Raw genomic sequence first — 16,775 nt, forward strand, 5'->3', positions numbered from 1 at the left:
AGCGGGATCATAACCTCCCTCTCCCTGCTCGTTATACCTCTAGCTATGCAGCCAAGCATCCTACTTGCTTTTCCTACTGCCCGACCACACTGCTCACCCATTTGGAGACTGTCGGAAATCACTACCCCTAAATCCTTCTCTTCTGAAGTTTTTGCTAACACAGAACTGCCAATGCAATACTCAGATTGAGGATTCCTTTTCCCCAAGTGCATTATTTTACATTTGGAAACATTAAACTGCAGTTTCCATTGCTTTGACCATTTATCTATTAAGTCTTTCCTGATATGTTTTATGCTTAAGACCTTCCACCATTCTTGATGTGAGAAGCGTTCGTAAAAAGAAGAATCATTTTTGGTGAGGGTGGTGGGGAATATGCTTACAAAACAAAAATAATAAACTTCTACATTTAGGCAAGAAAAGCAAAATGCATAGGTACAGTATATGTATGCAGCAGCTGCCAAAAAAGCCAACATAGTTCTTTCTTTTTCTTTATTGGGCAAGTGAGATTCGACACACAAGGAATTTGTCTTTGGTGCGTATGCTCTTAGTGTACATAAAATAAAATATACATTTGTGAAGAATAATATAGGTACAAGACTTAAAGATTGTCATAGGGGTCAAATAAGCAATGAAGAAACAATATTAATAAAAATCATAAGGATACAAGCAACAAGTTACAATCATACAATCATAAGTGGGAGGAAATGGCTGATAGGAATGATGAGAAAAACTGGTAGTAATAGTAGTGCAGACCTAATAAATAGTTTGACAGTGCTGAGGGAATTATTTGTTTAGCAGAGTGATGGCAATTGGGAAAAAACTGTTCTTGTGTCTAGTTATCTTGGTGTGTAGTGTAGTGTGTAGTGAGGGTAGGAGTTGAAACAGTTTATGTCCAGGATGCGAGGGGTCAGTAATTTCTAGGCTGCATTAACAGAGGGATAGAATCAAGGGCACCTAAAGGGTTGATACCACTTTATAAGGCTTTGGTAAGGTCACACTTCGAATACTGCAGCCAGTTTTGGTCGCCAGGATGTAAAAAGGATATTGAGACTCTAGAAAAAGTGCAGAGAAAGAGAGAAGGAGAAAATGTCTGCAAATGTCTGACTTTAAATGCTGTGTTGGATTTAGGCTGCATGGAACTCTCCTCTCCAATAATCCCTCTTTGTTCCAGGGAATCCCATTCAATCCCCTCGAATTGACTTCAAGAGAATTTCACGTGAATATATACCCTGCGGTGGTGGCATTGTGCAGGACTCACAATAGACCGATTCACTTTGCCTTCTTCCTTTTGGGCTGTTCCGATAATTTTTTTCTTTTCTTTTTAAAACTGAGGGTAGGCTCAGCCGAGAACAGAAGAGCCAAGAGCTCAAATCATCCGGTGAGAAAATAATATCTCTCTCTCTCTCTCTCTCTCTCTCTCTCCCTCTCTCTCTCTCTCTCTCTTTCTTTCTTTCTTTCTGTTTTTCTTTCTCCTTCAACTTTCTTCCTACCAGAAGCGCTTCAACGGCCCGTCGCCTCCGAATTCGAGCCGCAGAGTCTGAGCGAAGCTGCCCGCTGGAATTCCAAAGAAAACCTCCTTTCTGCGCCCGGTGAAAATGATCCCAATCTTTTTGTGGCCTTGTACGACTTCGTCGCCAGCGGTGACAACACACTCAGCATCACTAAAGGTAAGTGCTCCAAAGGGGGGGGGGTGAGAAGGAAGAGAAGAGGGTGGCATTTCAGGGGAAGGACTTTGCCTTGGCAGAAATTAATTCATCTGTTGTAAAGCTTGGATTCCCCCCTTTTTTAAATAGCTCACTGTCCCTGACAGTTAGGTGTTTATCCTTTTAAATTATTTTTTAAAAGGGGTTGCTGTTTTATTTTGCCACTGTATAAACAGAGAGCAAACCCCACTCCCTCCCAGTACTGATGAGGTTTCCTAGTTGGGTAATGAAATGTTTGTAAGAAAACAGATCCCATAGTTCTCCTCCTCATCTAGCTCTTCTTCTTCTTCTTCTTCTTCTTCTTCTTCTTCTTCTTCTTCTTCTTCTTCTTCTTCTTCTTCTTCCTCTTCTTCCTCTTCCTCTTCTTCCTATTCCTATTCCTATTCCTCCCCCTTCTCCTCTACAAACCTTCCTAGCACTGATGATGTAATCTAGTTGGGTCATGAAACGCCTGGATGTTCAGAGAAGTCCAAGGACTCCACAGTTCAAGACCGTGCTGCAACTATCCTCTCCTTTTGCTATTTCGCTGTGTTTTAATTGCTCCCCGTGAACCTCTGAGTCGCCTCCGACAATTCTCAGAGTTGTGATCAGGTTTTTTTCCCGCCTTCTTTACCCCAAAGGGGAAAAACTTCGTGTCTTGGGTTACAACCACAACGGAGAATGGTGCGAAGCCCAGACGAAGAACGGGCAAGGCTGGGTGCCCAGCAACTACATCACCCCCGTAAACAGCTTGGAAAAACATTCGTGGTACCATGGACCGGTGTCACGCAACGCGGCGGAGTACCTGCTCAGCAGTGGGATCAACGGCAGCTTTTTGGTACGGGAAAGCGAGAGCAGTCCTGGTCAGAGGTCCATTTCCTTGAGATACGAGGGGAGAGTCTACCATTACCGGATCAACACCGCCTCGGACGGGAAGGTGAGTTTTATTGGGGTTGACCTGGCGGGACCCAGGAGAAGAGCCTTCTCTGTGGCGGCCCCGACCCTCTGGAACCAGCTCCCCCCAGATATCAGAGTTGCCCCCACCCTCCTTGCCTTTCGCAAGCTCCTTAAAACCCACCTCTGTCGTCAGGCATGGGGAAATTGAAATTTTCCCTTCCCCCTAGGCTTATAGAATTTATACATGGTATGCTTGTTTGTATGATTGGTCTCTTAAATTGGGGTTTTTAGATTATTTTTTAATATTAGATTTATTTACATTGTCTTTTTATATTGTTGTGAGCCGCCCCGAGTCTTCGGAGAGGGGCGGCATACAAATCTAATAAATAAAATAAATAAATAAAACAACCAGCACACAACAAGTGACCAGTTTTAAAGACAAATTCCTTCTGTGTGCAAACACACTTGGCCAATAAAGAATTCTATTCTAATCTCCTCTCCCTCTCCTCTGCTCTCCTCTGCTCTCCTCTCCCCTCCTTCTTTCCTCTCCTCTCCTCTCCCCTCCTTCTTTCCTCTCCTCTCCTCTCCTCTTCTCTCCTCTCACCTCCTTCTTTCCTCTCCTCTCCTCTCCTCTCCCCTCCTTCTTTCCTCTCCTCTCCTCTCCTCTTCTCTCCTCTCACCTCCTTCTTTCCTCTCCTCTCCTCTACTCTCCCCTCCTTCTTTCCTCTCCTCTCCTCTTCTCTCCCCTCCTTCTTTCCTCTCCTCTCCTCTTCTCTCCCCTCCTTCTTTCCTCTCCTCTCCCCTCCTTCTTTCCTCTCCTCTCCTCTCCTCTGCTCTCCTCTGCTCTCCTCTTCTCTCCTCTCCTCTCCCCTCCTTCTTTCCTCTCCTCTCCTCCCCTCCCCTCCACTCTATTCTCCATTCCATTCCATATGAGTCTGCTGCCAAGCTTCTTGAGTTCCGATCACACGACCACGGGGATGCAGCAACAATCACTTTTCAATGCTGTCATAACTTTGAACTGTTGCATGTCGAGGACTGCCTGGGGTGGCTAGATAGGTTCTTGTCACGGTAGTAGCAGGTCCCTGTTGCAGCGATGGCCAAGATCAAAGCCCGTGATTTGCGAGGGAAGAAGAAGCAAGAGCTGTTGAAATAGACAGATGACCTCAAGGTGGACCTGTCTCAACTCCGCGTTGCCAAGGCGACTGGCGGAGCAGCTTCCCAACTTTCCCAGATCCACCCGCATATAATCACTTGGGTCATTTTACTAAAAGGAGCACCTGGTGCTTTTTCTTCCACGCTGCTTCCACTAGAGGCCACTCCATCCTTACTCGGTGGAAATACCTGGGGGACAGATTAACGGTGCCTTCCTTGCCGCAGAGTTGTTTTAATCAGCATTTCCAAGGAGAGATAACAGCCAGGGGGATTTTTCATTAGCACCCAAACGTCCACAGGCTCCTTGTCAGGGCTCTTTATCAGCAGGAGATTTTCTGTTTTTAATAAAATAACATCCAGGAAACGGGCGAGGAAATAGATTCTCGTTGGACCCTCATTATCTACGCCGCCACCGTATGAAACAATATTAAGTTGTTTGATAAAATAGATATCATATCTTGGGGCCCGGCTGGCGTGAGAAAATCAGGTAGAGTTAGATGGTGCAGCTCTCTGCTTCTGGAGAATCTCTTCCCCAGCCCTCCAATCGCGCCTTTATTAATTTAATCGGACAAGTTAATAACTGCAGGTGTTGAAAATATAGCAGTTTTTGGAGGCTGGGGAAATGGGGGCAGCAGGATCCGCTTACAAATGTATCAGGAGAGCTCGGAAAACAGAAGATAAATTGCAAACGAGGTTAAAGGATAAAGGAAGGAATCCGTATGTAGACAGCCGTTAAAACTTAACAACTACAATTGGAGGGCAGGACTTCCATTGCTAAGAGATCCAGAGGTCAAGCGGCTCGTCATGTGACCACATTTGATTTAACAACCCCCCCCCCCGCTGTGGATGTTAAGTGGATCACATGGTCATTAAGCAAATCCAGCTTTGTCCATCGACTGTGCTTACTGGAAGGTCGGCAACGATGATCACATGACTCAAAGATCCAACAACATTCATCATTCCACACAGTGGTACCTCTACTTCGGAACTTAATTCGTTCCATGAGCAGGTTCTTAGGTAGAAAAGTTTGTAAGAAGAAGCAATTTTTCCCATAGGAATCAATGTAAAAGCAAATAATGCGTGCGATTGGGGAAACCACGGGGAGGGTGGAGGCCCTGTCTCCTCCCAGGAGATTCCTAGAGAGGCCCCACGGAGGCTTCTCTCTGCCTTTTCCGGCCCTGTTTCCTCCCAGGAGATTCCTAGAGAGGCCCCACGGAGGCTTCTCTCTGCCTTTTCCGATTATAGTTTCGGAGGCTCAGGTTTGCAAGTGGAAAATGGTTCTTGGGAAGAGGCAAAAAAATCTTGAATACCCGGTTCTTATTCAGAAAAGTTCATAAGTGGAGGCGTTCTTAGGTAGAGGTACCACTGTAATTACAAATTTTGGGCATGTGACCATGGGGGACGCTGCAGTGGCCATAAGTGTAACATCACTCAGTGGCATTAATGATCCCTAAGCAAACAGCTGTAAGTCAAGGAACACCAGTGGTTTCTCTTAAGAGTTGTAACTACAGGCTTTCTAAGGCAGTGTTTCCCAACCTTGGCAATTTGAAGATATTTGGACTTCTAAGGTGACTTTCAGGAAGTGTGGCCAATGACGGCGGGATTTAAATTTCCTCTTTTTTTCCTATCCCGTTTTCATTTCTGTTTTTTCCCCCCTGTTTTTGGTTCCTTATCTCTCGGAGTGGTTTTTGTCACGACAGGGATCCTACTGCTAGACGCCTACGGATGAATAATTCGTGTATGGCCGGCTGCATTTTCTGGCGACTGATAATCGTTTAGACTGCCTTGAATTAATCATATATAATGGAGCAGCGGTTCCCTCTGGTTGCTAAGAGGAGCCTGTGTTTATATATAACCGAGAACCTGTCTAGGTGCTGGAAGGAAGGAAGGAAGGAAGGAAGGAAGGAGAAGAAGGAAGCAAACAAGCAAAGAAGGAAGTGGAAGAAGGAAGGAAGGAAGGAGGGAAGGAAGGAGAAGAAGCAAGCAAAGAAGGAAGTAGGAGGAAGGAAGGAAGGAAGGAGGGAAGGAAGGAAGGAGAAGAAGCAATCAAAGACGGAAGTCGAAGGAGGAAGGAAGGAAGGGGAAGAAGCAAGCAAGCGAAGAAGGAAGTGGAAAGAGGAAGGAAGGAAGGAGGCAGGAAGAAGGTGGGATGGAAAGAGGAAGGAAGTGGAAGGAAGGAAAGGGAGGGAGGGATAAAGGAAAGAAGGAAATAGACCGAAAGAAGATGAAACAGTGGGAAGGAGGGAAGAAGGAAAGAGGCAGAAAGGTGAAAGGGGAGGATGAAGGGAGGGAGGGAAGAAAGAAGGAAAGAGGCAGAAAGAAAATGGGAAGGAAGGAGAATGGAAGGAAGGAAAGAAAGGGAAAGAGGAAGAAAGAAGTTGGGAGAGAATGAGGAAGGAAGGAAAGGGAAGAAATGAGAAAGGAAGGAAGGAATAGGAAGGAAGTGAGGAAGTGGAAGGAAAGGAAGGGAATGAGGAAGGAAATAAGAGGAAGGAAGGGAGGAAGAAAGGAAAGTAAGTACGGTACATCAGTCCAAAGTCAAGGGCTACCTTGGACTCTAAACTTGAGCCGGGATGAAAATGATGGGAGAAGGGAAGAAGGACGTTAAAATTCAGGGTGTGTAGTAAATGTCACTTTATCGGTATTTCAAAGAGCCTGCAGGATTTCTGGAAAAACCTCTATCAAAAGCTGCCTATTCAGGATCTTGTTATCTTTTGTAAAAGTTGACATGAGCCACAGGGGGAAAGGCAGAATCTGGCTTTTTACATCAAAGACAGGGATTTCCTAAGGAGAAGGGGGGAAAAATACAATGTGTTTTGCAGATAATAACATATAACATAAAAGGGGAAGCATATGAATGACTGGTTGTAGCTGGCATTTTTAGATTTAATTTTTTTGGGGGGGGGGACTTTTTTATCCAGCATTTATTATTTTAGTTAGTGCTTAGTGGTTGCAGTGGTGGATGTAATAAAAGATATATACTAGTATTGTGGATAGTTTATTATAGTGGTTAAATGTAGAATAGAATAGAATAGAATAGAATAGACTTTTATTGGCCAAGTGTGATTGGACACACAAGGAATTTGTCTTGGTGCATATGCTCTCAGCGTACATAAAATAAAATATACACAGTGGTACAACACTTAATGATTGTCATAGGGGTCAAATAAGCAGTGAAGAAGCAATATTAATAAAAATCTTAGGATATAAGCGACAAGTTACAGTCATACAGTCAACATGGGAGGAAATGGGTGATAGGAATGGTGAGAAAAACTAGTAGAATAGAAGTGCAGATTTAGTAGAAAGTCTGACAGTGTTGAGGGAATTATTTGTGATAGTTTATTTATTTAGAGAAGTATCTTGATAAGAAAAGTAAAATATATTTTTACAAGAAAGCCTGCTGCAGTGTTTTTTCATTGAGGACTTCAATTAAGTATAGTGGTTAACTGTGGCTACTTGGTGGGGTTTAACTTCCACATGCGCAAAACTCCCCCCCCAACAAGCTGCACGGGTTGCTGGCAGGTGACAACATAACCGTGGTAAGGCAGGTTGTAAAATGTGATCCAAAAAACTCAACTATCTTGGTTAACGACATAAAGTTCTGGCTCAATTGAGGCCTGCGAACCTCACCGCCATTTATCATGTAGAAGGGGAACCTCCGAAGGCGTCCGGGCTCACCCTCTCTCTTGGCTCCTCTCCTAGCTTTATGTCTCCTCGGAAAGCCGCTTCAACACATTGGCGGAGCTGGTGCACCATCACTCCACCGTGGCTGACGGGCTGATCATCACCCTCCACTACCCTGCCCCCAAGAGGAACAAGCCCACCATTTACGGGGTCTCCCCCAACTACGACAAGTGGGAGATCGAACGGACGGACATCACGATGAAGCACAAACTGGGGGGCGGACAATACGGGGAGGTGTACGAAGGCGTCTGGAAGAAGTACAACCTCACCGTGGCCGTGAAAACCCTCAAGGTAAGTGTTAGTACAAGGTACATGGAGTACTGTGAAAGTTCTGATAATCAAGGTACATGGTTGTTAGGGTTTGCCATTGTAAACTACCTATTGTAGTCTCTTGTACTATCACTTTAAATGTTTTGGGCTGGTTCGCCACAAGAGGGCGCCAGTACTCCTTCCCTCAATGATGCTTTATCGCTAATTCGCTTTTGCTTTGCCTTGAGGGGGGGGTTGTATTTGTTTAGTGCTTGTTATGGATTGTTTCTGTTTTGTATATATGTAAAAAGTACTTATTAAGCATAACTAAGTCTGTGTCTTTTTGTTTGGCTTTACCACACATCCACACTCTGTTAAAATTCTCTGCTCTGTGTATGTCAAAGGTCTCATAGCCTAGCTATACCGAGACATACCAACAGTAAGCGTCGCAAATCTTAGTTTTAAACCTTCGGTGGCATTCGGTTTATCACCAGGCTTTAAGACCAGGCTTTTAGTAAAAGAGGTCAACAAATTTTGGTGATCCGTGAGAAAATTTTGGTGGTCCGAAGAAAAATTATTTGCTTTTTAAAGAAATGTTGCATCAAATCTGGGGTCCTCAAACCACGGCCCCTGGGATGGATACGTGTAATGAAAATTTGTGTTTATTTATTTATTTATTTGACTTCTATGTCAAACAATCCTGAAAGACTCAGGGCCGATTACAATAGAAACATAAAAACATAAGAAGATTGACAGCAGAAAAAGATCCATCTAGTCTGCCCTTATACTATTTCCTGTATTTTATCTTAGGATGGATCTATGTTTATCCCAGGCATGTTTCAATTCAGTTACTGTGGATTCTTCCTTCCTTCCTTCCTTCCTTCCTTCCTTCCTTCCTTCCTTCCTTCCTTCCTTCCTTCCTTTCTTCTTCATTCATAGAAACCTAGAAGATTGAGGGCAGAAAAAGACCTCCTGGTCCATCTAGTCTGCCCTTATACTATTTCCTGTATTTTATCTTAGGATGGATAGATGTTTATCCCAGGCATGTTTAAATTCAGTTCCTGTGGATTGACCAACTATGCCTGCTGGAAGTTTGTTCCAAGCATCTACTACTCTTTCTGTAAAATGTTTTCTCGGCGTTGCTTCTGATCTTTCCCCCAACTGACCTCAGATTGTGCCCCCTTGTTCTTGGGTTCACTTTCCTGAACCTTATTTAACCCTATAACAATAATAACATAAATACTAATACAGAACAGTAAGAAGAAGTCAAATATCATATCTAAAACTATAAAACCCCGTATTAAAAAAGGACCCATTAATTATAAAACAGTCATAATCACATGCATACATGCCATTCATGCAGTTTGGCCTTGTCACTTGTTAGTTCATGGCCCTGCAGGCTTGCTGGCAAAGCCAGGTCTTCATGGCCTTACGGGAGGCCAGTAGGGTGGGAACAGTATGGACATCGGGGGGGAGTTGATTCCATAGAGACAGGGCAGCCACAGAGAAGGCCCTCCCGTGCGGTCCCGGCAGCCTGCATTGCTTAGTCCAGTGTTTCCCAACCTTGGCAGCTTGAAGATATTTGGACTTCAACTCCCAGAATTCCCCAGCCAGCAAATGCTGGGAGTTGAAGTCCAGATATCTTCAAGTTGCCAAGGTTGGGAAACACTGGCTTAGTCGATGGGAAGTAGGTGTTGCTGCAGAGAGTCTCCTCCTTTGGGGTCTTTTTGTGCAGATCAGAGGGGGGCAGAAATTCCGACTAGGGGTCTGTTTCGGCCTCCTGGTGGGGGGCTTTGGGCGAAGGCTGGAGGGAGGCACCACTGGTGGCGAAGAGCCGGAGGGCCCCGCTCTAATGGGACAGCATCTTGGCCTGGAACTGGCAGACCATCTCAGCCCACTGAGCCTCCAGGTGCCGCTACCTGGCCTTGCACACCTGCAGGTCTTCCCTCTGCTTGGAAAGCCTATGCTCCTAGTCCTCAGTGAGGTGCTTCTGCCAAGCCTCCTTCTCCGTCAGATCCAATTTGAACTGAGCTGTTTCACCAACTCTTTCTCTCGTGGTGGCTACTTAGCTCCAGCAGCTGCTACCTGTTGGGGCCCTAAGGAGCCCGGGCGAGCAGGGGAGGAGAGGTTAGGAGGAGTGAGTAGAGGCACCCCTCGACTCGAGTGACATCGAGTAGGCCACACCCACCCAATCACATGACCAGCTAGCTGCTTGCCCACCCAACTGGTCATTAGGCAGATCATATTAGTGGTTTGCGGGATATAAAATTATGAATTTAATGGTCCTTAAGGTCCCAAAAGTTGGGGGTCCCCTGTTTTAGGTGACTTAATTTTGGGAAGAGCTAAATTCTCCAAGTTCCTTTTTTGTGGTGGTTTTTAAAAGATGGGGAAAGACTGCCCTCTAGTGTTAATAATCGGGAATCTTTGCTAATGCGAGAAGAAGGGCCAACTCAACCCACTCTGGAGATTGTTTGTTTCCTAAGAGAAGTCACTTTTTGTGACCTTCAGTCCAACCAGATTCACTTAACAACAGTGTTACTAACTTAACAACAGCAGGGATTAACTTCACCACAGTGGCAAGAAAGGTCGTAAAATCCGGCAACTGTCTTGCTTAGTAACATAACTGTTGGGCTCAACTTTGGTCCATAAGCCAAAGACCGCCGGTAAAATAGTTGGTGTCAATGGCAGGAAACCCGACCACTCTTTTTATTACTCCAAACTGCCCCCAAATTTAATCTGATCAAGAAAGACAAACCTTGCATTCATCACGGCTTGTGATCGCCCTTACGTGAAGCTGTGCCTCTAATAAACCATCTACCGTATTTTTCGGAGTATAGTTTTGGGGGAGGAAAATGGGGAAAAGAATCTGCTTACCAGGTTATCTGGCTAATATCCTTGGTCCGGTAAACCTCAGAACATTATTGGTTAAGGGCTTTAAAAAAGCTTTATTTGGAGAGATTAACAATGAAAGAGCTTTGAAGCCAGTAAGAGCTGGGAACATCATTAGCACCTGGAAAGAAACATTTGGAGCAAGTAGAGCAGTGGGAAAAGACTTAGGGCTTGGAAAATATTCTTTGCAGAGTAACAATGAAAGAGCTTTGAAGCCAGTAAGAGCTGGGAACATCATTAGCACCTGGAAAGAAACATTTGGAGCAAGTAGAGCAGTGGGAAAAGACTTAGGGCTTGGAAAATATTCTTTGCAGAGTAACAATGAAAGAGCTTTGAAGCCAGTAAGAGCTGGGAACATTATTAGCACCTGGAAAGAAACATTTGGAGCAAGTAGAGCAGTGGGAAAAGACTTAGGGCTTGGAAAATATTCTTTGCAGAGTAACAATGAAAGAGCTTGCAAGCCAGTAAGAGCTGGGAACATCATTAGCACCTTGTTAGGATTGGAAAGAAACATTTGGAGCAAGTAATGCAATGAAAAAAAAACCCTACAAAGACTCAGGGCTTGGAAAACATTCTTCACGGAGAGAAGCCATGAAAGGGTCTACAAGGTAATAGTTGGGAAGGCCGTTATCAGGTAGTTAGAGCTGGGGGGGGGAAGCTACACTCAGAGTATGAGACAAATTATCAGCCTCTTTTAGGGAGGAAAAAGGTGCATCTTTATACTCCAAAAAATATGGTATTTTCCCCACGAAAAAGAGAGTGACTGGGGATAGGGCAGAAATGGCTTTTAAAAAACCCCTTTATTTCAATATCTGTCTTTCCTGCGTCTTCATGCGCAGAATACCCAAAAAAATCCATGATTATTCTGAGAGAGGCCCAATCGCAGGGGGAAAACCACGCTTCTGGGTGCCGTTGCCGATTTTTCTAAATTTGTCAAATTGTCACCCTAAGTCTTTGGAGGGGGGGAGTAAAATAATGTTACCCTGGTTTTTATTCTTTTCAAGGGATTCAGGATGACAGCTCTACCTTCCCTCCGGCTCCCAGTTATCTAACACTTAGATTACTCATCTTTTTACATTTTCTCTCTCGCTTGTCACTTTTGAGTGACTGGTTGATTATAATCCAGTCATTTTTGACTCCTAGAGAATCTATTATCCATCGCTTGGTGCTTTCAAGTCTCTCGAATGTAGCCACGTCGCCGTTATTTGAGTATTGCATTGGCAGTTTTGTGTTAGCAAAAACTTCAGAAGAGAAGGATTTAGGGGTCGTGATTTCTGACAGTCTCCAAATGGGTGAAGAAAGGGAAAGCAAGTAGGATGCTTGGCTGCATAGCTAGAGGTATTAAAAGCAGGAAGAGGGAGATTATGATCCCGCTATATAGAGCGCTGGTGAGACCACATTTGGAATAATACTGTGTTCAGTTCTGGAGACCTCACCTACAAAAAGATATTGACAAAATTGAACGGGTCCAAAGACGGGCTACAAGAATGGTGGAAGGTCTGAAGCATAAAACGTATCAGGAAAGACTTCATGAACTCCATCTGTAGAGTCTGGAGGACAGAAGGGAAAACGGGGGACATGATTGAAACATTTAAATACGTTAAAGGGTTAAATAAGGTCCAGGAGGGAAGTGTTTTTAATAGGAAAGTGAACACAAGAATAAGGGGACACAATCTGAAGTTAGTTGGGGGAAAGATCAAAAGCAACATGAGAAAATATTATTTTACTGAAAGAGTCGTAGATGCTTGGAACAAACTTCCAGCAGACGTGGTAGATAAATCCACAGTAACTGGATTTAATCATGCCTGGGATAAACATATATCCATTGTAAGATAAAATACAGGAAATAGTATAAGGGCAGACTAGATGGACCAGGAGGTCTTTTTCTGCCGTCAGTCTTCTATGTTTCTATGTTTCTATGGTGCCAGCTGCTAATTAGAGTCCAAAACAGAAACCAATACTGAGAGATATTTTCTTTGATCACACAACTCTCATTAATTGACTCTAAGTTGGCAGGAAGCCCGGAGATAATGAGCCCGACTCCCCAGGTTGTAGCTCATCATTGAAATAATAATATCCCATGAGAGAAATCCGAGCAGACATTTGGAACATAACGAAAGTTGACTTCCACGCTGAAGCGTCACGTGGCTCAACCTTAAATAGCCTCAGGGCGTGGCCAATTGTTCTAGAGATCTATTCGCACAGAAGCCTCCTTTTGCTTTAGCCACTCATGCCTTCTGGCAACTCTGTGTACCCTAGCATCAAGAAGAAGCTCTCCCTCTTCTCCTGAGTCACTCGTGAGGTGCAGAAGGCCCTGGTTAGCTTTCAGCCTCTGACACCACATCCTCTCTGACCTCCTCGCTATCAGACTTGGGTGCCCTAGGGTGACAGGCCACAACCATCTCTCGATCCTCAGGATCCATGACAGCTGCGCGGGACGATGATGGGCCACAACACTTTCCCGGTATTAGAACTTGTCTGGGACCTAGAACATAGAATAACAGATCTGGAAGTGGCCTTGGAGGTCTTCGACCCCTTGCTCAAGCTATACCCATGATGATGAACCGATGGCACTCGTGTCCATAGTGGGTTGTGGACCACGTCACCCGCCACACGCAGCATGACCCGTTCCTCTTCTGGGATTCTGGTGCACATGTGCACACAATGATCAGTTGGCCTTTGTGTGTGTGACAGTGTCAACAAACCAGAAGAGCTGATATTCCATTTTCCGGCATAAATGTGTGTGCTGATTGGCACATGCAGAGGAGCAACTGGAAGATTTGTCAGCCAACAGGCTATGTGGATGCTGGACACCGAAGTACATTTTCCATCGGGCACATGCCCCCTGGGAAACCCCTCTGCCTGGTCACGGCTCAGACGAGTTTACACGCTCCCTTTTGAACATCTTCTCTTTCTCCTTCTCCTTCTCCTCTTCCTTCCTTTTTCTTTCTTTTTCTTCTCTTGCTTTCTCTCTCTTCCTTCCTTCCTTTCTTTCTTCCCTCCCTCTGTGTCTCCCTTCCTTCCTTCCTTCCTCGTCCATTAGCATCTTTCAATCCTTCCTTCCTTTCTTTCTTTCTTTCTTTCTTCCCTCTGTGTCCCCCTTCCTTCCTTCCTTCCTCGTCCATTAGCATCTTTCAATCCTTCCTTCCTTCCTCCCTCCCTTCATTCCTTCCTTCCTTCCTTTCTTCTCTCCCTCTGTGTCCCCCTTCCTTCCTTCCTTTCTTTCTTTCTTCCTTCCTTCCTTCCCAGCTTTCCCAAACAATGTGGACTATGGCTCTCAGCTTTCGAGAGAGAGAAAGCATGCTTCTAATTCTCTCGTCTCTGTGTTGAGAAACCAGCAGAGGGAGACCCAAGCCTTAGTGGTCCCTGTTGGGATTTGAGGAGAGGGGAGAAAACTATATATATTTTTCCTTCCTTGGAAGGGCAGAGGGAATTGCCTAAAGCAGGGGTCTCCAGCCTTGGCAACTTGAAGCCTGGACGACTTGAACTCCCAGGATTCCCCAGCCGGCTTGAAGTCCTCCAGGCTTAAACTTGCCAAGGTTGGAGACAGATTAACCAAGTTGGAAGGGACCTTGGCGGTCATCTAATCCAACCCCCTGCCCAAGCAGGAAACCCCACATTTGCCTCTATCTGGGATCGAACTCCAAACCTCCTGATTGCGCTGCAAGAGCGCCCCTCCTTGGTCTAAAGTGCCCTGGACCGTCCCTTTTGGCCTGCCTCCCCCAGCGAGGGTCGCCTCGCTCTGAGCTGGACTAATAATAATAACGGGAAGGAAGCCGCCTCTGCAGTTCCGACTGGACTTCGAGTGGTGATTAATTCTTTTTTCTGCGCAGACTATTTATTATCCTGTTGTTTGGAGTTGCCGGGAGCCACAGAGGGCCGGCTTGACAAAGTAGTTTGCGCTGGGAGATAAATGAGGGGCCAGCGCTGCCCCCATTCAATACTCCTTGCAACGTTTAGCTCGGGCGATGCCCTTAAATAAGCCTTCAATTAGCGGGGGAGGTTTGCCCAACACACACACACACACACAAGGATACACCAACACAAACCTTCTACGGCTCTCTCGGATTTTTCTGCAGGGATTTTTTGCTTCAGAACAGTGTTTCCCAACCTTGGCAACTTGAAGATATTTGGACTTCAACTCCCAGAATTCCCCAGCCAGCGAATGCTGAGAGTTGAAGTCCAGATATCTTTAAATTGCTAAGGTTGGGAAACACTGCTTTAGAAACATAGAAACATAGAAACATAGAAGATTGGTGGCAGAAAAAGACCTCCTGGTCCATCTAGTCTGCCCTTATACTCTTTCCTGTATTTTATCTTAGGATGGATCTATGTTTATCCCAGGCAGGTTTCAATTCATTGACTGTAGATTGACCAACCACGTCTGCTGGAAGTTTGTTCCAAGCATCTATGACTCTTTCAGTCAAATAATATTTTCTCACCTTGCTTCTGATCTTTCCACCAACTAACCTCAGATTGTGCCCCCTTGTTCTTGTGTTCACTTTCCTATTAAAAACATTTCCCTCCTGAACCTGATTTAACCCTTTTAACCTATTTAAATGTTTCGATCCTGTCCCCCCTTTTCCTTCTGTCCTCCAGACTATACAGATGGAGTTCATGAAGTCTTTCCTGATACGTTTGATGCTTAAGACCTTCCACCATTCTTGTAGCCCGTCTTTGGACCCCTTCAATTTGATCCATTTCTTTTTGTAGAACTGAACACAGTATTGTTCCAAATGTGGTCTCATAATATATTTCTTTTTTATATTTAGTATCGCAAATGCCTAATAGGAAGAATTCCGGGGTCTCTTTGATCTTCTTATTTGTTATTTCCTTTAACCATTTTTCTACTTTATTCCAATAGATTTTAGTTTCAGGACACGTCCACCACATATGGAAATATGTAAGGTGGTTTTTCCTAAGCGAGTCCTCGACTTAACGACCATAATGAGCCCCAAGTGTCCATTGCTAAGCTAGGTGGTCATTAAGGAGAGTCGTGCCCCATTTAAACAGCCTTCAGAGGGTCGTTGCTGTTTTGCTGCGTTTTGCCACAGTTCTTAAATGAACCACGCAGTCGTTAAGCGAATCCCTCTTTCCTCCCATGTTGACTTCAATTGTCACAAAGGGTGATCGTGTGACCTCCGGGACACAGCAACTGTCGTAAGTACATGCCAGTGGCCAAGCCCTTTCAATTGTGAACACGTGACCTGGAGGGTTAGCGATCGTACGTGTGAAAACCGGACATCACTCACTTCCCCCCCCCAGTGCTTCAAATGGTCACTAAACAACTAGTCATAAGTGGAGGACGGTCGGTAAAACTTGCAATTTATTTATTGTATTTATATGCTGCTCACTCCAAACAGACTCTGGATCCAGCACTGTATTTTAACATTTCGTTTCGATCAAGATTGCATCTTTCCTTTCTTCATTGCGGTTGGGAAATGATGCTGATTTCACTTAGCTGCCTCAGTTTCCCCCTTGTAGATTTGGTCCACGTTTTGATTTTTTTTTTCCTCCTTAACTCTTCTTTCTCCGTTCTTCTGATCTTTTTTTTTCTTTTGGTGTGGGGTTTTTTTTTTGGTTAGCCGAAACTCTCATTAGTTCCAACCTCATTGTGCTTTGGTTCAACACACTTGAGTAAAGCGCAAAGGGGGTTGGTTTGGGTTGGGTTTGGCTCAGCGTGCTTTTACAAACCATAATTGATGGCTTAGCTTCCTGTGGGAGCCAAGCCACGCTAGGTTTTCAAGCAAACCTCGGTAAAAACAAATGGTGTGGGTTAAACCCAACCTTGGTCTAGGTCAGTGATGGCAAACCTATGGCACGGGGGGCACAGGTGGCACACGGAGCCATATCTGCTGGCACGCAAGCCATTGACCTAGCTCAGCTCCAACGTGCATGTGTTTGCCGGCCAGCTGATTTTTTGGCTCGCACAGAGGCTCCGGGAGGGCATTGCCGGTGGAATTGGAAGTGATGTGCCGGTGCCTGGAGGCTGTTGGGGCCTGGATGGGTGTCAACAGGCTCAAACTCAACCCAGACAAGACGGAGTGGCTGTGGGTATTGCCTCCCAAGGACAATTCCATCTGTCCGTCCATTACCCTGGGGGGGGGGGAGTTATTGCCTCCCTCGGAGAGGGTCCGCAACTTGGACGTCCTCCTCGATCCACAGCTAACATTGGAACATCATATTTCGGCTGTGGCGAGGGGGGCGTTTGCCCAGGTTCGC

General features: G+C 45.2%; 1 protein-coding gene across 4 annotated transcripts in view; it reads left to right on the forward strand.

Annotated features, from left to right (window-relative positions):
- ABL1 (ABL proto-oncogene 1, non-receptor tyrosine kinase) overlaps positions 1 to 16,775 on the forward strand; it is a 97,426-nt gene that overhangs the window by 60,222 nt on the left and 20,429 nt on the right. For 2 of the 4 annotated variants that reach the window (XM_070758477.1, XM_070758479.1), the window contains exons 2-4: positions 1,494 to 1,667; positions 2,324 to 2,619; positions 7,434 to 7,706. In XM_070758477.1, coding sequence (XP_070614578.1) covers positions 1,494 to 1,667; positions 2,324 to 2,619; positions 7,434 to 7,706 — 743 coding nt within the window. The remainder of the gene's footprint in view (positions 1 to 1,493; positions 1,668 to 2,323; positions 2,620 to 7,433; positions 7,707 to 16,775) is intronic. The other 2 variants (XM_070758478.1, XM_070758480.1) reach the window with 1 other exon arrangement.

The sequence above is a fragment of the Erythrolamprus reginae genome, chromosome 8 (genome assembly GCF_031021105.1).
Source record: "Erythrolamprus reginae isolate rEryReg1 chromosome 8, rEryReg1.hap1, whole genome shotgun sequence".
Taxonomy (NCBI): Eukaryota; Metazoa; Chordata; class Lepidosauria; order Squamata; family Dipsadidae; genus Erythrolamprus; species Erythrolamprus reginae.